Source organism: Daktulosphaira vitifoliae, unplaced genomic scaffold, assembly GCF_025091365.1.
Source record: "Daktulosphaira vitifoliae isolate Bord-2020 unplaced genomic scaffold, ASM2509136v1 Scaffold_5, whole genome shotgun sequence".
In the NCBI taxonomy this organism is placed as follows: Eukaryota; Metazoa; Arthropoda; class Insecta; order Hemiptera; family Phylloxeridae; genus Daktulosphaira; species Daktulosphaira vitifoliae.
The window spans coordinates 28,572,351-28,599,583 of NW_026099576.1; the positions used below are offsets into that span (position 1 = coordinate 28,572,351).

At 25.8% G+C, this 27,233-nt stretch overlaps 1 protein-coding gene across 2 annotated transcripts; it reads left to right on the forward strand.

Annotated features, from left to right (window-relative positions):
• On the forward strand, positions 1 to 26,129 carry LOC126908700 (uncharacterized). 2 transcript variants are annotated; one of them, XM_050691005.1, is made up of 9 exons: positions 1 to 145; positions 403 to 447; positions 546 to 596; positions 693 to 719; positions 19,651 to 19,698; positions 19,990 to 20,037; positions 22,491 to 22,554; positions 22,672 to 22,748; positions 25,360 to 26,129. In XM_050691005.1, exons 1-9 carry the CDS (start codon positions 56 to 58, stop codon positions 26,083 to 26,085), a joined length of 1,176 nt encoding a protein of 391 aa, XP_050546962.1. In that variant the 5' UTR covers positions 1 to 55; the 3' UTR covers positions 26,086 to 26,129. The 2 variants fall into 2 exon arrangements, with proteins under 2 accessions (XP_050546962.1, XP_050546963.1); XM_050691006.1 differs by lacking the exons at positions 1 to 145; positions 403 to 447; positions 546 to 596; positions 693 to 719 and adding exons at positions 18,322 to 18,457; positions 18,699 to 18,743; positions 18,906 to 18,956; positions 19,041 to 19,067.
• The last annotated feature ends 1,104 nt before the right edge of the window (positions 26,130 to 27,233 follow it).

Consider the following 27,233-nt stretch of genomic DNA (forward strand, 5'->3'; position numbering starts at 1 on the left):
AGTTTTATGATATAAGTTGATCATTATACAGTTTGAATATTACTTTTCTTAAGATATGATTTACAAAATATATTCTCTTGTTTTAATTCTTGTAATTAATTTTTATTTTGGTGATGTCTTTGGAAACACAATTTTAATTGGCCAAGTAATTTGAAAAGTTTATTAAGTGATAATTAATTTAACTGTATAGTTAAGATACTTATTATTTAATGTCCATGTGACATTTGTTAGTGTAAAATCTCTACCTAACACTTTCTTAGAACTAAGAAAATCATCAAATAATTTTCTTCTTCATAAGTACATTAAATTATTATTTTTGAAATAAATAATTTTTTATGTTTATTATAATTAACAATGCCAAATTTGTAGTGTAAATTATTAAATCTAATTTTTTTTGTATAGGAACCTGCCATACATATTATAAATATGAAAGAGAAAACGATTTTTGTAAGTATCAAGCATTAATAGATTTATTTATTAAAATTTATGAATTAAACTTTTGAAATTAAAATTAGTACTAATAACATTTATTGGTTATATTACAGAATTATGACGCTAAAATGATTACTAAGTCTGGTTGTTTAAAATCTTCAACAGTATGTTATTTTTTTAAATTGTTACTACTTGTGTTGTGATATCATTTTGCAATGTTTAATATAAACATTATGTTATAAATTTTTTTTGTATTTTAGGTTCTACAGTGTGGACCTTTAGCGATCGTAAGAATTTATTTTATGCAAAAATTACAATTGATTATATCAATTCATTCATCAATTTCAATACTCGGTTGTCCGGCATACTCTATAAAGTCATGTCTTTGTTTTTCCTTTTCACCTACCAACTTTTGTCCTCAAAATTTTAGAGTACTTGTAACTTGCAATTCGTATAACCCGTCCACTCATCGATGAACTAGTGCCTTGCACTTTGTCTGCGCTTCATATCTAAGTGTTGGACTTATTCTCCTATAACAATTATTATTCTCTTTTTGACACCAACAGCCATTTCGAAGTGTTAGTCAAGCATTTCTAAATAGAATCAGTGTATTTCTGAAACAATTGAGAACAGAAGAATAGGAAGCCGTAAGAACAGTTATAGAAATGAATGTTGAAGGAAGAATAGATTGAGGAAGACCAAAAAAGAGATGGAGAGGTGGATGTTATTGAATACGATATGAGCGTAGAGGATGTGGGAGATCTCGTCACGTAGAAGTTTAGGATAAGNTATCAATTTCAATACTCGGTTGTCCGGCATACTCTATAAAGTCATGTCTTTGTTTTTCCTTTTCACCTACCAACTTTTGTTCTCAAAATTTTAGAGTACTTGTAACTTGCAATTCGTATAACCCGTCCACTCATCGATGAACTAGTGCCTTGCACTTTGTCTGCGCTTCATATCTAAGTGTTGGACTTATTCTCCTATAACAATTATTATTCTCTTTTTGACACCTACAGCCATTCCGAAGTGTTAGTCAAGCATTTCTAAATAGGATCAGTGTATTTCTGAAACAATTGAGAACAGAAGAATAGGAAGCCGTAAGAACAGTTATAGAAATGAATGTTGAAGGAAGAATAGATTGAGGAAGACCAAAAAAGAGATGGAGAGGTGGATGTTATTGAATACGATATGAGCGTAGAGGATGTGGGAGATCTCGTCACGTAGAAGTTTAGGATAAGGGTGGCCGACCCCAAGTAGTTGAGATTAAGGCGAGGAATATCATAATTTACAATAAGCTTAATCGTAACTTAAATAATTAAGAGTAAAAGTGTAATGAAAATTATATGTGGTATTAAACAATGTGGTGAATGCTTTTCGAGATTCTATCGGGGCAGTGTAGTTCAAGGGCCTGTTATTGCTTTTAATGACATGTACTTTAGATTGGAATAATTAGATAGGATGTTCTTGGTGCATTTTTTAAGTATCCTTTCATAGATGTGCATAATCATCGTCTGGCTTACATAGGGTTTCACATTTTAGGCCTTTTATAATTTTATAAAGGTATTATTGTTAGTATATGAGCGTCAATAATATTGTCTTTTCTTCTTCTTTTTCCTCGCTTTAATCCCAATTACTTGGGGTCGGCCACCCTTATCCTAAAATTCCACTTGACACGATTGTATTCAATAGCATCCATCCATATCTTTTTTGGTCTTACTCTACTTTTTCTTTCTTCAATATTCATTTCTATAACCTCACACCGGAAGAGGGTGTGCAGAGCGTTGTCTGCCTCTCCCGGGCGATCCCGGCAATGGTCGCACGTTGGCGCGGCTGCCCTCCAAATACCGTGGAGGTATTCGTTGAAGCAGCCGTGGCCGGACATCACTTGCGTGAGGCGATAAGACATCTCACAGTGTGTCTGGTCCACCCACCTCTCCAGGCGGTCGGGTCCAATGAGGGACCTGGTCCACTCGCCTCTCGAAGTCTCCTCCGAGAGGCGAGACTGCCACCGGAACATGGTGGTCCGCTGTAGCGCAAGCCTGTCCTCGGGTTCGAGGACAGGCTTGCGCTACAGCGGAGCTCATGTCCGGTGGCCCGTTCCGCGGCGAGTAGGTCGGCGGGTGGCAGTGACGACAGGATGCCCGCCGCCACTCGCATAACTGACCCTAAATACTTAAAACCTTCCACCTCTCCAATCACGTCCACGTCTATTGTCACTAATCTCCTCATTTCACTTACCTCGTGTTTTCATTTGTCAAACTCGTACTCTATATGCTCCGTCTTACTTCTACTTATTTTTAAACCCTTGTCTTCAAGGGCTGATCTCCATACCTCTAGCCTTTCATTAATTTCTTCCCTATTTTCTCCTATTAACACTATATCATCAGAAAACAATATGCTCCACGGCCCCTCTCCTTGTATTTCTTTAGTAATTTCATCCATCACTATAGAAAATAAGTAATGGCTTAAAGCAGAACATTGATGCACTCCTATTCTTACCCGAAAACCTTCTGTTACTCCTCTTATTGTCTTTTGTTGTTTGTGAAATATATAATATTTCATAAAAGTAATATTGATATAATACCGAATGTTTCTAAACTACGTAAAGTTGTTTTTTTGTCAAGCAAGTGCTATTTAAAGAGATTCTATTAACGGCGATAATATCTTTGAGATAGAGATGTTCAATCATTATTAATATGTAATAATATTAGGCTATTTCCAAATTATAAACCGTAATGTCTTAGCAATTTCTCAGGAGAGAAAAAACAGATATATAATTTTATTGGAGTTTTTTGCCAATGAAAATTTTTGTAGTACAAAAAACAATCCTTCCTCTTCTTTAATTATTAAATAACGACAGAAATCAACCTTTTTTATAATCGCTTTTTAATTTTAAATACCAATTTTTGTGACTTATGAGCTTTTGTTATAACCTGTACATATTAATGCTTATTTTGAATTTCCAATTGAACATTACCGGAATAAAATTTATAGTTATTACCAAACAAAATAATTGTGTAATAATTATATTTTGTATTTTATTTCAGGATTTTGTAAATGAGAAAAAAATTTTTGCAGAATTTTTTTTGAATTATGTAAGTATTTAATCAAACATGTGCTTAGTCCGAAAGAATATAAATCAATATTCTCCCCAAAAATATTAAAAAATTTAATTCGCATAAATAGATTTTTATCTTGTTGGGAGAGGTTGCTAATAATTTTTCGTATTTTTAATCTTTTTTAAAGAAAATATTTCAAGTTCACAAATATCCCAAATATAAAATTTATTATATTTATTTCTAGTAATAAATGAATAAAGTACCGATATTTGCTTATTTTTTTAGAATGAACGAGTTGTTGAAAGTCCAAAAATAAAAATAAATCTTATAATCGTGAGCAATTTTTATTAGAAATGTTAAAAAAATGAAGCATACAATTTGTTTACATTTATAAATCATGTAATCACAAAAATATATATACATGGTTATTTTTTTATTGTTGACCACTTAATTATTCAAACTAAGTATAATATTAATAATGTTTTTGCTTCGATGAGAGGTTGAAAAGATATACATTTTACTGATGTAATTTTTTTTTTGTGTCACTGCTATTTTTCATCTCTTATTGTATTAATTTCACTCAACGAGATGTAAAAATACCACGAATCTTATCTTATTGAAGACATTACTTCAAAAAGTTGAAAAAATTTTCATCATTAACAGTAAATGATGAAAAACCCCCCAAAAATTACAATTTTTAAAATCTGTAAAATTTTACACTTCCTTAAAACTTTTTTTACATAAAATTTTATAGCTCTTTTAAAAATAGATGACTCATAACAAATTATATTTTTATTAAAAATTTAGGTTTTCCCTTTTATTTCATATAATTTTTTTTAAAATCTGACCCTTAACTTACTCACATAGGGGAATTCAAAATAACAATATTTGCGCTAAAATTTAACTTCTTATGTTGATTTTTGAAACTGTCTCAGAAGTACTGGATTCTTTCTACATATGTTAAATTAAAGCTTGTGTTACTTATTAAAGTTAAAAATAAATTTATCCTAAATATAAATATTATAAAAATATGTTCTATTTTCCAATGGCTTATGATAAACTATAATTTTAATTTCATATTTAACAAAAATATTAACTAAAGAAGGTCAGAATAATCAAAAAAATAAATTTGACTTTCTTTTCTTTCCATTTTTTTCTTTTTGATAAATCTATATTAAACAAAATATGCAACTTCATTATAGTTTTTTATAGTTTCTCCGTAAAAATTACAATACTGATCTGTTAATATGTAAATAGAAAAATAGTAAAAAAAAAATGTAATAAAAATAGTAATGAGGATATAATTAAGTAAATGAAGTGAAGTTGATGTTGCTTGTGGAATACAATTTCTTTTTAAAATTAATCACTATATACATATTTACTTTGAATTGCTTTTTATGATAATTATTTTAATAACTGATTGATATTATCTATATTTGTTCCAACTATAACTTGAACCCACTGGGGTGGGTTGGTTTTTTTTAGTCAATTTATCAATCATTGAGTATTTTTTATGTTTATTTCCTAAAACATAAAGGGTGCTAACTTTGATTAAGTATCAATCAATATAAATAATGATTGTGTTATCGATAGTTTTAAAGTATTATTTAAATAGAATAGTGTTTTAAGAATATTTGTTTACTATTTTACTGTATTTTTAATGCTTATCAATGTTCTATAAAACATATATTTATTTTAATACCGGTTAAAGATAATACAGAATTATTGTTTTAATATTAGCCAATGAAATTCTCTTTTAATAATGATTATTTTGAGATATTTTGGGTCATATTTTGAGTGTTCAATACATAAGAGAACGAGTTTCTAGAATATTTTATATTACATTTTTATTTTATAAGCTAATTAAATATGTATGATACTATTTGAAAAATTAATGTCAGTTCCTTATAAGGTCTTTTTTTAAAAATTAAGTGGTGAATGATAATAAATCACTTCATAGAACACTAGGACATGTATGTTTTTATTTGATTTAAGTTTAATTCAATAACATTAGTAACTTATTGCCATATAGTTCTATGGTGCTCGTTATACCTTAGTTATATGATTGAAAATCGTCCTTATGATTCGTTGCATTCATTGTACAGTACCTCTGCAATTCGCATACATAATTGTGCAAATATCTGCATGTATTTTGTTGGATACAAATTAGTCGGATGTGCTGTCGTGATATTGTGTTATGATTATCAATACTATCGTTATGCTACATCGAGTTGTTTCGGACTTCTCTCTATGTCTGCGTGTCTTCGCCATCTTGGCGCATTTTATCTATAAGCTCTATGGCGCTTGTGAGTCAGTAGTTTTTTTTTTCGTTTTGTTGTAAAAAATAAAATACCACCTTTGCGATTGTCGCTCAGTATATTGCCGTTGGGTCTTAATGGTTTTTGAGATATATCACAGTACCATTTACATAATATTATACACGTTGGTCATCTACTTACATTTGACTTCATTGATCCTTTCAATATACAACATTATCGTCAGCCATTTCAATTAACCTATAAGTATAATGCTTGTTCATCTTTTTTAGACTTGCTCACATTTATAATTTATTATTTGTTTACATTGGCATAATTGTCCCATTAGTATTAAGTGTCTCCCTATCCACATAGGTGTTTATAAGCTTTTATAATTCATGTATAATACATTTAATTGTTATATCATTTGAAAATGTATTCTCCATTCATCATACAATCCACTCATCTTATTCCTTTTACTCGACATAGCCTGACTTAAGTCAAAATAAAACAACGAACCCGCTAAGTACCAGTGGATGATGCGTTCATACATATATCCTTGCCGTGGATACTAATTTTAATATATATCGTGAAAACTACATGCCTCTGATAATCGATAATAATTCATTTGTTAAGTTCGTCATTATCTATTAAAGACACTGTCTTATCGTTGAAAACAATCCCCTCTGTTTAACTTCAAATTTTTCAGTAAAACAAAGGAAGTATAGTTGATGAGTTTCGGGATTTTTTCAAAATATTGTTTCCTCGGGCGTCCTCTTGGTTTCTTCCCAGTTATTTTTCCTTCAAAAATATCGATATCCGTAAGTGAATTCATACACCACACCAAAGATGAATATTAGATTGGGAATAGAAATATTTACCGTGTCAGACATGATGTATCGTTCAGTCATGTAGTGTTAAAATGGTCAAGTATAACGTGAATGCAGATAAATGAAAATAAATAATTGTAATGATTCAATTAAATTACTTGATAAGGAATTTAATATTTTTTTGTACAAATGAAATCATCTAAAATATTACAATTTTTCTAAATAAAATTTTTTATAAGACTACGGTGATTTTTCATTAAAACTTATAGAAAATCAAAACAGAACAAATATTTGAAATTTAGAACAGTTTATTTTGTTTCCTAAAATTTTTTTTCGAATTATTGAAGTAATTTTAATTCAATGATTCAATAATGCTTTCGATCTTTTCAGATAATATAAAATATTATTTTTTAATCACTGCTATTTGTATTTTGTAGACGTTTGGAGAACAAAACATTATTTTAAATCACAAAAAAAAAACAAAAATACTATGCATACGACAGTAAGTATAGATCATGTTGAATATAACCTATTTTACTCATCTTTTGAAACACATGACTGTATCATTCATTTTAATCTTCAATCTTAGAAAAAATTATCTAATTATTATGAAATCATTTTATTTACAGGTACCGGTATTAATAATTTGATGGTATACATTCTAAGAATAGACAGAAATATTCAATTCCAAGTTATTAAAATTTATGTGAGTTTATAAATATGACTAAAATATTTGTGTACATTAGATTTTAAATTTTAATATATTGCGAATAAAATTAATTTTAAAATAAATAAATGCAGGACTAATCACGAAATATACAGGGTGTTCAGTAAGTCAGGAAACGGGTATCTATTGTTCTCATTGTTACAAACAATGAGAACAATAGAAACCCGTTTCCTGACTTACTGAACACCCTGTATACGAATGTAGATACGTTTCGATATACATAGTTATTTTTTTCAATAAAATTTTTGTAAATATTATCACTTAAAATAACTTAATTTAATCATTATAAAATTATATCTCATGAATGTTTAATAATTTTTTTTGTTTAGTATAAAATATTTAAACTCACAAATACAGAATCGGTAAGTAACCCATGAAGAGTCTTGAACGAATGACAAATATTTTTTAGTTTATTTATAATTCAATTATCATTTGATTATTAATTTTTGTATTAATTTATGTTAAGAGTAATAAAACAAGTTAATTTTAGAGAAGAGTGTGGTCAAAGACAGTATATAGGAACGCGTAAAGGCATGTAGGACGTGTTAAACCGGAGAGAGCGTTCACCGCAGGCGCTCGGAAGTCGAACGTGGTCCAGTAACAAGACTTTGCACCATGTTAGATAGCGAGAGAACTCTAATCAGGTCGGGCTCGCAATGTAATAAGGCGGCTGTTGAAAGAGAGTGTATTACAAAATATACGGTGCTGAGTCCCAGTTTACTATGCGCATAAGTTCTTTATACACAATTGCATTGATGTGTTTTTTTATGATATTCACTATCAATTCGATTAAATATTAATATTGAGTTTAATATTTTTAATATTTTTTAGTTTTTTAAATTAATAATATTTTTAATATAGTTTTAATTTTACTTAAATATTAACATAAAATTTAATTCTATATTAAAGTTCTTTATGTAGGGTTCCGCTGTACTAAATTTTTACATTTAATATAAGAGTGCAATCAAAGTAATAATAGAAAAATATTACAATTTATTGAAATTTATATTTTACTTTATAATATTTTTACTACTACAAAGAGATTATTCGTTATTCCTAGACCATATACTAGTTTCTCTACTCATCACTAAAGTTTCTTTGACCGAGGTAATAGTAGAAGGAATAAGGGACGAATAGAACCGATGACATTTTCCTTATACAGAATGATTTTTTTATCATAACACACTCAATTACTTAAAGAAAAAAATAATTAAAACATTTTTTTTTTTTTTTTTGGAATCTTTAGTTACAAATTATTCTTGAATGACAAACTATATAATACTTGTTATGTTCATACCTTATAACTTGTAAAAGTGTCAACTTTGTTTTTTTAAATAGGAACACATATTTTGAATTTAATAAGATATTTGAGTTCTTAATTTAATTGTAAATGGCATATTAATTTTTATTATAATTTTATTCGTTTATTAGACATGAAATTTAAAAATTTGAGTTAATATACATGTATAATCACGAAGGATTACAATTGCTAATTAGTTTTTTTTTTAATGTCGATATTCGCAGATACGCAGCATTTATAATCAATAGTAGAGAGGCACATAATTGTGAAATTATATATACATCAATTGGTCATACAGGAAGTATTGATGGCCATAATTGATAACAAACAATCCGTTACTGTGACAGCAATGTCATAAAAAAACCAATTAGCTACCTGTATTTGTAATCCCTCGTGTATTATACATGTATATAAACTCAAACATTTGAATCTTTAAATTTTTATATCTAATAAACGAATAAAATTATAATAAAAATTGAAATCCGGCTTAAATGCATTTTACCATCCCATCAAGTTTTTAAAAAAATTTTTTTTTTAATTGATTTAGTTTTTTATACTGACTAAGAATATATAAAAATTTTTTGTCAGCGAAGTCCAGTTTAAAAGTTATGAGCTTTAAAAGTTTTCAACCATCATTGACAAATTTTGTTTATATATACTGCTGTTCTTTTTGTTTTTTTTTTTGCATTAATTCATTAGAAAAAGTATTCTCGATGATGTAGTAATCGAATTTTATTTATTTAATTATACTAAAAAAAATATTTATATGTGTGTAGGTATTTAAATAAAAAAATTTACGTCGCGCCGCGCAATTCAAACTGTTGCTGAAATGGTATTGCTGATACATTTTATACATACAGTATTAGTTTCAATTCTAACTATTTATAAAATTTTTTGCATTTTTTAAATTATGATAATGCATTTTTATATTTGACAGTTGGTAACAAAGATCATAAAGATCAAATGATACACTGTTTTAATTTCAAACAGCTTAATTATTTTTCTATTTAAGTTATTTTTTCTCACTATGAACCGATGGATCTATGATGGAAATTTGTACAAATGTCATTGTGGTTTAAATGTAAATATTCGGGATAAACCTAATAGTTATTTAGAATCAAGTAATACGCAATTTGTCGTGTGTCGTAAAAATTATACAGATCCAACGCGTTGTCGATACTTTAAATACATGGCTGAGGATTATCACAACTGTAATTGTCATACACAAGCATCATTATGCATTACTAGTTCAGGAAGTAATAAGGACAGACCGTATTACTGCTGTGCAAAACCGCGCACGAACCCACAAAGGTGCAATTATTTTAAATGGTATCAAGATGAATACCATTTCAATATCTAATGTAATAGAATTTTTGTTTTGTTTTCAACAAGTGTTGATTGGTATACATAATATACTGTAAAAACTTTTATTTTATTGAATTAACAATTCTAAGTAAAACACCACATCGTGGTCTTTTTTTTTTTTGTTCAACTTGAATTAATTGAGTTTCTTGTTATTACCTAATCACTTATATAAAATTTTATGAAAAATCCATTTTTATTTCGTATTGCGTAATTAAAAAAAAAAAAATTTTGGAAAATCCTTATTTTTAAAGTTAGCTTTCGTTTTAGGATTCTTAGAATGAGGATATTATGTAAGGGTTACGTCATTATAGTTTCACAATATTATCATGAGAAAAATCCCAAAAATTAACAAAAAAATACAATTTTTGAGCTATTTTTAGTTTTTGATGCGTTTTAAATTTAAAAAGCTATAACTTTTGAACCAATTTTTTTCGACAATTTTTTCATAAACTTTTGAAAAAGCATTGAAAAACACACGTTTTAAAAAAAAAATTTTGAAAAAACTCGATGGGGTGGTAAAATGCATTTGTTCCCAAATTCTCTTTACTATTAAATTAAATACTTAATAACTTTATTAAATTAAAAATATGTGTTCCTATTCGAAAAAAAACTAAGTTGACACCCTTATAAGACCTAAGAGATGAACTTAAAAAGTACTATATAGATAATAGTTCACGAATAAAATGTAATTAAAGGTCACCAAAAAATAAAATGTTTAATAATAATTATTCTGAAATAGTGAGTTATGATAAAAAAAATCATCCTTTAAAATAACACATAAAATCAAATGATTTAAATTTTTTACCTAATCTAAACGTTTTCTACCGTTAAATATTTTATGATAATATGTCAATGCATAGAATAGGTTTTTAAAGAAGGAAGATATTTAAACTTCAGTTAGATATAAATTATTATTATAATTTTTGCAGGAGAGTAATCTTACGAGTAATAAAACTTTAGCTCATTCTACGGTTTATATGGACAATCATGTAAAAAAACAACTAGAATTGTTAGAAAAAATGTCTTTATGGCAATATGTCAAAGAGGAGATTGTTAACGTGGATATTTCTACTCAACACAATATAACACTTGAAGATTTCATCAATAATTCAATAAAATATAAAAAAAATGTTGTATCTACTCTTGAGGAAGCACTAAGAATCATAAATGATCGAACTTTTAAATATTCGTTTTTACTAGTCGTATATGTCTATGTGACACTAAAAAATGATCTTGAGAAAGCAATAAAATGGGAATCAATTATAAAAGTTTCTGAAATATTGAGTGAAGCACAAATTTATCCGAAAATTTCTAAAGGAATACGTTATGACTTACGTACTGCCTTTCTGATATTACAAGAAAATATTGAATCAAGTCAAAGAAACGATAAAATCAAAGAGTTCATAATGAAATATTCAAAATTATTCTTAACGACCGAAGAAATAAGTAAATTAGAATTGACAAAAAATTTTCCACAAAATGTATTAAATAAAGTATTTCAGGGATTTCCCAGACCTCACGAAAACGACGTTATTTCATATAATTTTGAGACTATACCAAAAAATTTATACGATATAATGCAAAAATTTGAGATAATTTTTAGGTTAATAACCACAGAATACCAAAACGTTTTTGATATAAGATATATCTTAAAAAAAAACCAACGTACTGGATGACCTTAAATTATGCATGAGGAGTAATTATATTTTTGACTATTTTTCAATGTATATTTTTTTATTAAATTCACCCCAAAAAATAAAAATAAAATCTCTTTCTTATGAAAGAGAGTTTCTAACTATTATTATTATAAACTAGTAACTTTTATTAATCAATTATACGCTTAATCGATTGTTCATAACACCAATTTTCTATAAATGAAATAATAATTATTTAGATATGAAGTAATTTAAGCCTTTGATAGTTGTTTAGTGTGTGTATTGTGGATATTTTTTCATAATTAATTCTCATAATAAATTCTTCTAATAAAAATTGTGAAATTAATTTTTTTAATAAATACAAATATATATTGTTAAAAAAAAGTTCTTATAATAACTTGCCTAATAATGATAATTTTTACAGTTTTACCATAAAAAAATTAATTGAAAATCTTAAACATTTAAGAAATTATTTCTTTGATATGATAAGATTCTTATTCGGCTATTTTGATAAATTAAAAGGTTATTTTATTTTTATGATAACATTATGAAAAATAAACTATTTAATCGAAAAATAAAATAATAAATAATTTGTTTTCATTTGTTACATATTAACAATGAAGTATGTTTAAGTTTAATACTTGTCTCTTATTCTTTATAAAGGTTTTAATTTAAATAATTTAAATAGCGACAGACATAATATGGTATATTTTTTATTGAATAATGATTTACTTAAGAAAATGACTGATCGTTAACAACTTTTGGAAGTGTTTTGGAAAAACAGTGGTATGCCTGGGCAGAAATAAAAATATCCACGAGAAATGTGTAATGATAAAAATAGTAGCATCCCTACTTATCTACAGCTGTTATATCAAATTGCTTATAATTTTCGAACTACTTGTCTAAAAGTCGTTATTGACCAGCTATTTATTATTTATGTTTCATTAAAATAAAAAATCTAATTAGTAATGTATATTTTTATTGAAAAAATAAAGTTGACACTATCTGAAAACATATCAGTCAGTAGTTAAATTTAGAAATCTCAATTTGAATAATATCTCTTTGAGACAATGATAACAAAAAAAAAAAAACCCCAGCTCAGTGGGGTCGCGGTACAGTGGTGAAGTGGCATAGTTGGATCAAGTATAATGATATCTGACAGTGATTAAAATCGCTATTAAAAAAAAACGCTTCGATGCAAATCTTTAGATAGTGTTTAATTTTAAAAAAATTGGTGGATTATTCCAAAAGCTACATGATCTGCTATTTCTTTATTTATATTCATATTAAGATAAAGTATGTCGCATGAAAAAGGGATATAAATATTATTTCTCATAAAAAAATTGTATTGATCCATACAATTTTAAATAAATTATAGCATTATAAAGTTAAAAATGTAAAATACAAAATTGATAATTTTCACACAAAAATAGCATTTGGTATCCATTTTCACCCTGAAGACAAAATAAGGTCCGAAATTTTTTTTTTCATAATAAAGTATATTACATTAGCTTTAATTTAAGATATATATAAAAGTGTCAGACCTTCCGGAACATTTTCAAAAGTTATGTTGAAAAAGTAAATTTTTTGTGAAAAAGTTGTCATTTTAAATCCCCCCCTGTGGGCAGGTTAAGTGTCAGATTTACAAAAAAAATATACCAAATGATANTAAATCCCCCTCTGTGGGCAGAAAAAAAGTCAAATTTACAAAAAAAAATACCAAATGGTAGGTAAAGACATCAAGCATCTATAAAAAAAAAATTATATTGATTTGTTCATTTTTGAAAAATGTATGGCAGTTTTAAGTAAAAAAAAATGAAAAATTGGCGATTTTTAAATTTGTAATTTTGGAGGTTTCCCCCATTTACGGAGAACGAGGGAAATTTTTTCAATTTTTGAGGGTAAAGTCTGTGACTAAATACGATTTGTGATCTTTTGACGTATCATTGAAAGAAATCGGTTTAGTGAGAGCTGAGAAAAAGTGGTAACAGATACAAAAAAAAAAGAAACACATCATAGTAAAATTAATACCTTCTTAGCTTCGCATCGAAGCTAAAATTGACCCCAGTTATTTATTTGTTTAAAATTATTATTTTCTATAAGCTTTTATAAATTTGTTCTATTTTGTATTAACAGTACTTAATTAACACGAATGAAAGATGTATATAAATACTACTTCTCATGAAAAAATTGTATTGATCCATACATTTTTTAAAAAGTTATAGCCTTTTAAAGTAAAAAATGTAAATTATAAAATCGAGNCATTTTTTAAAAAGTTATAGCCTTTTAAAGTAAAAAATGTAAAATATAAAATCGAGAAATTTCACACAAAAATAGCATTCGGTAGCCGTTTTCACCATGAAGAAAAGTCCAGAGGTCAAATTTTATTTATTTATTATAAAGTATATTACATTATCTTTAATTTAAGTTATATATAAAATTGTCAGACTTTCCGGAACATTTTCAAAAGTCAAGTTGAAAAAATTAATTTTTTGTGAATAAGTTGTCATTTTAAATCCTCTCCTGTGGGCAGGTAAAGGGTCAGATATAAACAAAAAATACACCAAATGAAAGGTAATGATATCATGCATCTATATAAAAAAATTTAGTCTTTTTTAAAAAGTTATGGCACTTTTAAGTAAAAAAAATTGTAAAAATTGAAAAAATTAGTGATTTTTAAACCTAAAAAGGTTTATATATAGTGTGATGTAATATTATTTTTGGGGGAAGAAAAATTAAATTTAGCTTCCTCCCAAGTAAAGAGAACTATTCTACACCTATGCTTACTAACTATCAAATAATGTTACAAAATTGAACGAGCAAATATAAAAAAAAAAATTTTAAGTGGCTTGAATCAATTAAAATACACTATTTGCCAAAAAAAAAGTATGTGGAAATTTTGTTTACGAGTGATAAATTTAAATATTTTATGTTAATAATTTAAGTTTTTATAGAGTCACGTTACCATTATTGTAGACATGTATTATAATAAAGCATAGACAGCGTATTTGCTTTTAAGGAATGATGAATTGAAGATTAATATTTATTGCCAAATTAACTATCGTCTACATTACTATTTAAACCCACAGGACCTGGCCATCGTGGTTAGTCGATTCAAGTGCTTTGTGTCATTCATCAGTCTCAGTATTCGGCTGTCGTTGTCCGGCTTACTGCATAAAGTCAAGTCTTTGTTTTTGCCCTTTTTACCTACTTTCTCTCGTTCTCGATATTTCATAGTCCTTGTGTCTTGCACTTCGTACTCGACTACCCCTCTTCTTTATCCTTTCCTATACTCGAAGTATTTGTGTCTTGAGCTTCGTCTGCACCTCAAACCTAGGTGTTACCCTTATTTCCTACCTATAACAACGACCTTTCGGCACCCACAGCTATTTCAGAGTGTTAGCTGAGCGCGATAACTACTGCACGTGTAATCGGGTACGTGAATACCCAGGCAACTTCTCAACATCATCTTCGTTCACACTAATCTACACCGTCTACTTTTTCATTATGTGTTACGACAAAGTGCTGCTATAAAATTCCTACTAATAAAAAGTGTGGTCTAGGAAATTATAAAATTTTGCAGTACTAACAAATAATAGTTTCAATGCGAAACTAAAATGGAATTGATTTTAACATGGTGTGTTTATTTGTTAATTTAACAACTTGTTTGATATGATTTATTTCAAGATATTAATTAAATATTATATGAAGAATTTTAAAGGATTTTCCCATTTTCCCTGTAGAATGTAGATTACAGTGATAAATGAGAGAAACTGAAAAAATAGTTTTCATGTAGAAAAGTAGCACAAGAAATTCGGGCAGCGTAACCTAGAATACCAAAAGACAAAAGTCATTACTTTAAATTAAACAATTATAGAACCACTAATTATTATTATAAATTTAAAAATATGTATGAATTACGAAGAGTTTAAAAACTAATATGGGTAATTTTCCCTTTTCAACAACTTAATCCTAGAAAGAAAGAATCTTGAGTACAGTGACTCAGATTATATATATTTTGAAAATATCTAAAAAACTGGTTTTAATAGATGAAAATGGTTTTGTTTAGTAAGAGGGTATAGTCTAAAAATCATAAGAATGATCTTGGAGTTTGTATTACAATTATTCATGTAATTTTTAGCAAGTCAAAATTTACTGCAAAGAGTGTATTTAAAAATGTGCGTAACCAAATATTATAAACTGAAAAACAATATATTTTTAAATAAATTGTGTAGTATATTTAAAATAAATGTTTTTACTAATAAGTATCATTTTGTGTTAAAATTGTCATAAAGAAATTATATTAAGAATACCCGTCTCATTTAATTCTCTCAAAAAATTTTATTGATTAGGCATAATATGTAATTCAAAACATATTAAAGATTTATTAAAAAAAATAATAATAGTGGTATAAATATTACAAATTTCCCTATTAAATTTTTAACTAATTACATGAAATTAATTACTATCTATTTGGAATTTATGAAAAAAAAACATTTACAAAGAGAAGTATTAGAAATTTTAGGTTCAATGCCAAATTGAGAAGGTATTGTTTTTGTGGTTTTATTAGTTTTTAGCTTCAATGCGAAGCTGAGAAGGTATTAATTTTACCATGATGTTTTTTTTTTTTATGTCTATTGCCACTTATTCTCAGCTCTCAATGAACCGATTTCCTTTAACAATACGTCAAAAGATAACAAATCGTATCTAGTTGAAGACATTACCCTTAAAAATTGAAAAATTTTCCCTCGTTCCCATTAAAAGGGGAAATCTCCAAAAAAATCACAAATTTAAAAATGGCAAATTTTCGAAATTTTCGAAATTTTTTTACTTAAAACTGCCATAACTTTTTCAGTAATGATTATATCAATATATTGTTTTTTATATATATGCACAATGTCTTTACTTATCATTTGATATATATTTTTTATAAATTTGACCCTTGACCTGTCCACAGTGGGGATTAAAACTGACCAGTTTTTCACAAAAAAATTAAAATTTTTAAGTTAATTTTGAAAGTGTTCCGGAAATACTAACACTTTTATACATACCTTAAATTAATTTAATATGCTATTTTTGTGTTAAAATCCTGAGTTTTGTATTTTATTTTATTTTAAAATATCTTATAAAGGCAATGTACTGATTTTCATGAATATTATATAATTTTTTTTACATAAAATAAAGTTCATAAGACATAAGAAAGTACACTTATTTTAATATTTTTGCTTTTTTAAAGTCGTAAGAGTAATTTTTGAATTTGAGTTAGCTTAAATTTTATCATGTAACGGAAACGATGAACAGTTGCCTAATCGGGAACACTTGTGTCATTCACGATACAGGTACGAGGTTCGCATCCACCTGTGTCAATTAATATTTTGCATTTTTTTTGAGTTAGAAAAAAATGTTCAAATCACTTGCTTTTTATGAGAATAAATTATGAGAATAAATTTCTTATTCATGAAAATATTATTTTACTATGTGATATTTTTTTGTGGCTGCGATTTATTTTTCCAACCCTTACTTAACTTACTTTTTTCAACGATACGTAAAATGATTACAATTCGTATTTAGTTGAAGATATTACCCTCAAAAATAGAGAAAAAAATCCCTTCATCAAATAACAAGTTGCTTAACTAGATTTATCCATACAAACAATTTAAATCATTCATTTCTAATATTTTAAAAGTATATTGTCGAATTAGATTTGAAATTGTATAATTTTACTTTGAAATTTATTATTCTTTTTCTATATTTGTGTGTACTACTATTAGTATAACATTCCAAATGTTGCTATATAAATCATAAATCAAAAAAAAAAAAATGATTTATAGTTTCACCTGAATTTAACAATGGATGAAATAAATAATTTACTGTAAATAGTAATTATAAAATTTCCTGGTTGTATATTAATCTTAACAATACCATTTTTTCTATTTTATGATGTCAATTTCAAACTTGCAAATTGAGCTAAAAGTTATGGTAATAAATTCATTTTATTTTTTTAATTATAAACTTTCACTTTAAAGGACAAAAAAGTAGGCTAAAAATTATTACTTTTCACATATTAAAAATCAATAGTAATTTGAAAACAATTAATTATAAAATTTATATAATATATAAGTAAAAGATTTACTAATCTAAATATAATTAAGGAAATAGAAGTTGATGTTGCTTTTGTAATTATCCACCAATTTCTTAGAATTAAACACTATCTACAAATTTGCATCGAAGCGGTTCTTATGATGGTGATTTTGGTCACTGTCAGATTAAATCTATACTGGACCCAACTATGCAACGTCTCCACTATGCCGCTACCCCACTGTGCTGGTTTTTTATGTCTGTCAATGAATATTCTCAGATCTCATTAAAGCGATTTTAATGAGCAATAAGTCAAAGAATCTTGATTTTATTTAGTTGTACCTAACAACGTCAAAAATTAAATAATAATAGAATAATTTTATACATTTATATGCAAATATCAAAAACAATTATTTTTATACATTATATATAATAACTGCATAAATTATATTTTTTTGTCATCGATAATATGAAAAATATGTTGATATAATACAGTTTAAAATAATTTTTGCTTATTTTTAATATGTTATTTACTTAAATACGTATAAAAATTCATATATTATATTATATATAATATAACATATATAATATATTTAATTATATTAGTTGGTCAGTTATATTATAATATTATTTATATATTTTAAATCTTAATATTCTTGGGAAATGTTTTTTAAAAATTATTATTTTGTTTTAATTCTTGTGATTGAATTTTTTTTTGGTGATGTTTTCGGAAGCATTGTTTTAATTGGTGAAGTAATTTGAAAAGTTTATTAAGTCAAATTAAATTTAATAATATAGTTAAGATGCTTTTTATTTAATTTCCATGTGGATTTTTTTGTGTAAAATATCATACCTAATACTTTTTTAGAACTAAGAATATTATCATATTAATCATGAACTTATTTTAAAATATATTAAATATTTTTTTATGCTTTTTGTAAATAATAATGCAAAATGTGTATTGCAAATTTTCAAATATGCTTTTTTTATATAGGTAGGTGTGATGGATATTATAAATTTGACAAATAAATCGAATATTGTAAGAGTTAATCACTATTACTATTATAGAACTATAATATAATGAGAATTGATCACATGTGGGCTAATTATATTTAATTTTAGATTTATTTATTATACCTTATGAATTACACTCTTTTGAATATAAAATCTGTTTTGTTAACATTCATTGGTTTTATTTTAGGATCATGATGCTAAAATGATTACTATGCCTGGTTGTTTCAAATCTTCAACAGTATGTATTGTTTTTAAATTTTTACTACTTATGTTGTGATATAATTTTGCATTGATTAATAAATACAATTTTTTTGTATTTTAGGTTTTGCAGTGTGGACCTGTAGCGATCGTAAGGAGTTATATTAAGTAGTTTTATAATCGGTTTAATTAATAAAAGACTAGGGAGTAAATAACAAAAATGTTCATCTCACCCTATTCATGTGTACACAATTTGATAACTTTATAGTTATTATATTCCAAGCAGAGGTGATGGCGATACTGGTAGGGGCTCAGAACCTGCTGGTATACAAAAATTTCTCAAATGATAATACTCATAATTAGCTAATTATTTTATAGATAATTATCTAACGAAGAAGATGACTTATCGATAATTACTTTAGAATCAGTATTTTATAAGTTATTAATAATTTAATTTATTAACTGGAGGTGAAGAGTGGGTGCTGTTATATTTGTAACTAAATATATTCCGTCCTTACTCTTCCTCTCATTTAGATATAAATATTTCAATGTAAATTTCAAACTAAAAGAAGCAAATAAATAAAATATTAATATTATTTTTCGATAAATTAAGTGTTTCAAAACAAGTAAAATGATTTTGCACATAATAGTGTGTTTATTTTAAGTTTGAAATCTACAGGATAAAATTTTTAATAGTAACCAAACAGAATAATTACATTATAATTATATTTCAGGATTTTGTAAATAAGAAAAAAGTTTTTGCAGAAATTTTTTTGAATTATGTAAGTATTTAATCAAAAATGTGCTCAGCAAAAGAGTATAGAATAATCCTCCTCTAAAAAAAAAATGAAAAATTTACTTTTAGTAAGTAGATTTTTATTTTGTCAGAAGAGGTTGGTACTAATTTTTCTTATTTATAGTTTTTCTATAAGAAAATATCTTGAGCTTGTAGATATCTAGAATAATAATAATACGAATTATAAATTATATACTAAAAATATATTTTGTATTTAATTTTAGTAAAGAATTAATAGAGTACTGCTATTATTATTATTATTGTTTTTTTTTTTTAGAAAGAACAAGTTGTTGAAAATCCAAAAATCATGATAAATCTTAAAATCGTAAGCAACTATTATTATAAATGTTAAAACGTTGACGCATGTAATTTGTTTACATATAAATAATTTTGTAGCTAAAATATTCATACATGGTTATTATTTTACTGTCGACCACTTAATTATTAAAAAATAAGTATAAAATTAACAATATTTTTTTGGTTTCTTTTAGTTTTGTGCTTTAGTTAATTTATCAATCGTGAAATATTTTTCATGAATTTGATTGTGTATCAATCAATATACATAATGTGTATACACATTATTTAAAACCATCGATAACATGTTGTTATATTAAGTCAATAGTTTTGAAGTAACATTTACACATATTGAAACTTTAAGAATATTTCTTTACTATTTATTTGTATTATTAATGTTCATTATTGTTCCATTAAAAATACATTTTATTTAATAACGGATAAAGTCAATATAGGATTACTTTCTTAAAATTAGCCAATCAAGTTCTTTTATAATGATGATTATTCTGAGAACTTTTTTTTTGGCTTTTGCTAATTACGTGTACATATATATATTTATCTGTTATGATATAATTTTTAGGTTCTTTCATAATATTTTATAATAGTGTATTTTAATTATTTTTAATGGAAACATATATATTTAATTAGCTTAAATAATAGAGAATTATCTATATATAAAAAATTAATTGTCGATAATAAAATTTGAACCAAAAGTTCTTAAATTGTTATTAAATAAGTTATTCAAAGTTATTAATTAATTTTTAATTTTAAGATGGAGGAGTGAGCCCTAAAATTATCTAATGATAAAAATAACAATACTCTCGTCTCACTTCTAGTCCATACATTAAATTGTTAATAGCTTCTGAAATACTAAATCAAATGTTGTTGTCGATGAACCATTTCTTAAATTAGATTATTTTCTATTTTATTCACTAATTAAATATGTATCAAAATATTTAAAAAGTATTATTGATTCCCAATTAGTTTCAGAGATACAAACATATAGATCACACATATACACAAATATTTTAATATATATATATACTACTAAACACATAAAATAATAATAAATATATCTTACAATAATATAATTTGAATTTTATGAAAAATTAAATTTATCCCCACAACTTGATGCGTTAATGAATTGTGAAAAATATTAAATTAAAAAAACCAAAAGCACAATATTGAAATTATTTTTTGATTAATTAAATGGTCAATGATAAAAGAATCACTATAAAAAACAATTTTATACTATACATATTTTTATAATATATCACTGACTTGGTTCTAAAATTCATAGACGGTATTCTTTGTATTTTTTTTCCAATGTAATTTGTTATTGCTGTCATATAATGTATAATATATACATTGTACATTTATACTTCATTATATTTTTTAAAGATCATGATAAAGTTTAAAATTTTATCTTTTACGCGACTAAAAGAATTTTTTATAGAAATTTGTACAGTATGAATCATAAAGATCATAGTTTTTTTTCCAAAAATGATTATTACTAATATTTTTTTAACTGTTGTATTTTTAGACTACGTAAAAGCATAATTTATATATATATTTCCAATAATGCAATTAGAACAATCCATTTCGGAGATTACCCACATTTGCAGAGTCCGTGCACATACCTACTTAATGTATAGTAATGCTTGAAACTCAATAAGTATTTGTCCTAAAGTTTTTGTCGATCAATCAAATTTATTTTTCAAAAAAAAAGGTTAAAAATTTGCTATTTTGAAATTCGGAAAAATTAAAAAAAAATTAGTGTTTAAATTTTTTTCTTATTAAAGGAATATAAATAAAAATGTAACGTAGACCAAAAATTCTAAAATTGTTAAATAAAAATTACATAAAAATGATTGCTGAATCAAGAGTTATTGTATTTGTTATATCTTTGTGATTCATACGTAAATACATAGTTCAAATGGTAATTATAAAGATATTCGTTAGTGAATTTAAACACCACACCAAAGATGAATATTATATTGTGAGTTGGATCTCTTACTGACATTATGTGTCTTATAGTCATGTAGTGATACAAAGAGTATAGTATAGCAGGGACATAAATTTGTGAAAAATTATAATTGTATAAAGAAATGTATTAGCAGCAATAAAAAAACAGTTTTACAATAATTTGAGACATCGACTCTAATTATGTGATAATCCGATTAAATTACTTGATATGGCATTTCATAATTTTTTAATCTTTATTAAATATTCGTGATTATTTAAATTTTTAATTAAAAAGAAGGATTAAATAGAACCTCAATAATAATAATGTTATACATTTTTACTGTAGTTATTCATTACAACAAATATTTGAAATTTATAACCGTTTATTTTATTTTCCTATAATTTCTTTCAAATTATTGAAGTACTTTCAAAAAAAAAAAAAGTTTCAATTGTGCTCTTTAGTATTAAAGGTAATATATATATATATATATTTTAACTATTGCTATTTGTATTTTGAAGACTTTCACAGAAAAATACATTACTTTAAGTCCCAAAATAACTTCTAAAAATTTTTCATACGACGGTAAGTATAGATCATGTTTAATGTTACTTGTTGAAATACATCATCATCATGACAATATAGAAATTCATTGTAATATTTCTGAAAAAATATCAAATTATGAAATCATTTTATTTATAGAAGTTGGAATTCAACAATTGCAGGAATCTATTCAAATTTTAAACAATAAAATTCAATTCAAAGTTATTAAAATCTTTGTGAGTCTGCCATTAAGTATAAAATATTTTCCTGTACATGATTTTGAACTTAAATCTTTTGAAAATAAATTTTATTTAAAGTAATTGCAGCACTACTCATGTAGTACTTACAAATGTAGATAAAGTTAAAAAGTAAATGGACATTAAAAGTTTTTTTTTTCAATAAAACTCTTGTGAATATTAAACTTAAAATAACTTAACTTAAACAATATAAAATTATACCTCATAAATATTTAAGGGTTTTTTAGCTTCGATGCAAAGCAGAGAAGGTATTGGTTTTACTATGATGTGTTTTTTTTTTGTGTCTGTTACCACTTTTTCTTAGCATTCACCGAACGGATTTCTTTCAACGATACGTCAAAGATCATAAATCGTATCTTGTCGAAGAAATTATCCTCAAAAATTGAAAAAATTTCCCTCGTTCCTCGTAAATGAGAGAAACCTCCAAAAGAATTACAAATTTAAAAATCGCTAATTTTCGAAGTTTTTTCAATTTTTTTACTAAAAACTGCCGTAACTTTTTCAAAAATGAAAATATCAATATAATTTGTTTTTATATAGATGCTTGATGTCTTTACTTATCATTTGGTATAGTTTTTTTTGTAAATCTGACACTTAAACTGCCCACAAGGGGGGATTTAAAATGAGAACTTTTTCAATTTAACTTTTGAAAATGTTCCGAAAGATCTGACAACTATTTATCTTAAATTAAAGCTAATGTAATGTTCTTTTTTATGAAAAAAAAATTTGACCGCTGAACTTGTCTTTATGGTGAAAATGGCTATCCAATGCTATTTTTGTAGGAAAATTCTCGATTTTATAATTTACATTTTTTACTTTAAAGTGCTATAACTTTTTAAAAAATGTATGGATCAATACAATTTTTTCATGAGAAGTAGTATTTATATACATCTTTCATTGGATATACTTTTTTTTTAAATCAGACTATTTCCCTATATATGGGGGGGCTTCAAATATAAAAAATGCATATAGAAAGTAGAACTTTTTCAACTTAACTTTTGAAAGTGTTCCGGAAGGTCTGACACTTTTATATATATCTTAAATTAATGCTAATGTAATATACTTTAATTTAAAAAAAAAAATTTGACCCCTGGACTTGTCTTCATGGTGAAAATGGTTACCGAATGCTATTTTTGTGTGAAAATTCTCGATTTTATTTTTTACATTTTTAACTTTATAATGCTATAACTTATTGAAAAGTGTATGGATCCACACAATTTTTTTCTAAGAAATAATTTTTTTTAATAAACCCTTTTTCGTTCGACATACTTTATCTTAATCGAGATATTAATAAGGAACCAGCAGATCATGTAGCTTTTGGAATAAAACACCAATTTTTTTAAAATTAAACACTATCTAAAGATTTGCATCGAAGCGTTTTTTTTGATAGTGATTTTAATCACTGTCAGATATAATTATACTTGATCCAACTATACCACGACACCACTGTGCCGCGACCCCCCTGTGCTGGGTTTGTTTTTTATAAAATTAAAAAAAATTTAAGTTTATAAATACAGAAATCGGTAAATATCCCATGAAGAATGCTGCACAAATGAAAAATATTTTTTAGTTTATATCAAAGTATAATTCATTTATCATTTGGTTATTAATTTGTGTGTTTATAAAAATATTATTCTTTAAACCTTTATCTAATTCATATGGGTGTTCATTAAAATTTGTTGCAAGATTGTCCTTTTGAGATTTAAATAAAGTGGTTGAAAATATTAAAATCAAAACAACTTTTACTTTTTTAAATAATAATATTGCAATACAGTTACATTACAACCTAAACACTTATAAATATTTTAGTACAAAATACATTTTAATATTTATATTTTCCACTTTATATTGAAATAGCATTGCGAAAATTAGTTCGATTAAAATGAAATTTAGAAAGAAAAGGAAATGATCTGAAAAATTATTATTGTTTTAAAACAGATTTTAGTATTGTTATTTTTAGCTTTCACTTTATATTAAACTAACTTCTTGTAAACTAAACGAATCATTCGTAATTTGGTGATTTTTTTGAATTACGATATGTTTTGATTATTTAGTTATTAACAACTAAACTTTTTTGAAAATCTAATTAAGCAATTTTTAAGATAAAAACAAAGAAAAGTATCCCGACGTCTTATCTTCATTAAGTAATAGGTAGCTCTAAGCCAAAATTTGCGAAAATTTCGTTAAATTGTTTTTATTTTCTTTTAAGTTCTTTATTCACAATCGCATTGAAACATTATTTGATTTAATTTTATATTCTAGTTCACTGTAAGGGATCTCGGCTCTCTTGAATAGATAATTTTATTACTACATTGATACTAATACAACCATACTAGTTTCTATAATCTGCACTGAAATATCTTTAGTCTAGATTTAAGTAGGCGACTTACAGAGTAATTAACTCTGTTAAGAGATGATATTCTCATTACAAAAAAACTCGTAAAATAAAATAATTTTAATATTTTACCTAATGTAAACATTTCTACCGTTAAATATTTTGATGAAATACGTGGACCCATAGAATAGATTTTTAATGAGTTAAAATATTTAAACTTTAATTTGATATAAATTATAAATTTGATTTTTGCAGGAGAGTAATCTTTCTAGTAATAGAGCTTTAGCTCATTCTAGGGTTTATGATAATCATTTAAAAATAAAACTAGATATGATAAAAAATTTGTCTTCATGGAAATATGTCAAAGAGGAGAAAGTTCTCATTACTTGTTCTTCTACTTTTACTCTATCTAATATAACACTTGAAGATTTCATCAATAACTCAACTATGTATAAAAAAAATGTTGCATCTACTATCGATGAAGCAGAAAAAATTATGGATGATCGAACTTTTAAGTATGCGTGTTTACTAGTCGTATATACCTATATGACACTAAAACTTGATAATGATGAAGCAATAAATTGGGTATCATTTAAAAATGTTTGTACACAATTGAGAAATGCACAAATTAAATCGAAATACATCAATAACATACTTTTTGACCTACGTGTTGATTTTGATGTATTAAAACCTAATGAACCACAATTATGTCAGAAAATTATCGAATGCTTGATGGATAAATACTTAATATTATTCAAAATAAGTTTAGAAAATACAGTCCTATTACCACAAGATTTATTTACAAAAGCATATCATGATTTTCTCAAACCTCCAGAAAACAACGACATCTCATACGATTTTACAACAGAATTATTTGTCATAAAGAAAAAATTGAAGACAATTGTTAGATTAATTACCACAGAATACAGTTCATTTTTGTCAAAAGATTATAAAGAGATTTTAAATGATTCTTACTCATGATTCTATCATCATGTAAAACTTATGTAATCGAAAAATAAAATAAATATGGAATATAAATAAAGTAAAAAATAATATTTCTTCTTTTAGTTACGTATTAACCTATGAAGTAATTTTATATTTGTCCCTTTTACCTACTAAGCATCCAACCTAAGCATCAGACTTAATAAGGTTTCTTCTTTATTATATGATGATCTAATTGTGCTCTTAAAGAAATATTGAATTTTCAATATGTTAAAAACTTTGTGTAAAATGTCATTTTCAATCTATTTTTTTGGTTCTTTTAAATTAATTTTTTCGAAAGCTTATAATAAAAAAGGTCAAATTTTAATTATAACTTTTTTTTAACCTTGCTTGTCAGCTTGACTGTGACATCATTCATTTATTCCGTTAATTTTTCCTCTTCTTGGGTATTCCGTCCATCAAGACTGTCTAATCCTACAGCCTTCCCTATCCACCGCTCTTGTTTTTCAATCCTATCCTCGGTTCAGTGTTTCCACGTCATTACTTATCACATTTTCCCAACTCAATCGTGATTTTCTCAATGGTCTCTTATCAACTGGGTTCTCGTCCATGATCATCCTTATAAGGTGGTTCTGGCTTCGCATAGCATGTGTAGCCCATTGAAGTTGTGACGTTCATCGACTTCCTGCCATTCGACCTTACCCGACAAACACACATAAGTCCAACAAAGTTGGATTCACTACTACCCACAGTTATATCTTACCAGATAATAATGGAATTTAAGTATAAATGACACTGTAAGCGCACTACATTAACCGACAGACTACTTGAACATTTCAGTTTAACTGTTTGAGCTAAATCAACACTGAGTGAACAGTTGTATAATTTGTAATAGTAGAACCAATATATGGTACTGATGCAATTACCAAATTTATTTTGTATTTTCTTAGTGGACTGTATAGAGGGTAAATTTAAATGACAACAGCTAGAAATAAGTTAACTAAAGATATGATTTTTAATTCTATTCTTACAAGTAAATAATTTTCTTGTTGACAACAACTAGGTAAATAACTACATTTATGACAACAAGGTTACTTTATGATTACAAGTGAAATAGTTGACATGTACACTAGAAACAACATGCATTTACAAAATGATTACTAAACTATTGTTTCAACCCAATCATA

Coding starts and splice junctions, on each gene's coding strand:
- LOC126908700 (XM_050691005.1), top strand. CDS start 56: ATGATTTACAAAATATATTCTCTTGTTTTAATTCTTGTAATTAATTTT. Junction 448..545: donor TGAAAGAGAAAACGATTTTT/GTAAGTATCAAG, acceptor GTTATATTACAG/AATTATGACGCTAAAATGAT. Junction 22,749..25,359: donor TCAAAGTTATTAAAATCTTT/GTGAGTCTGCCA, acceptor TGATTTTTGCAG/GAGAGTAATCTTTCTAGTAA.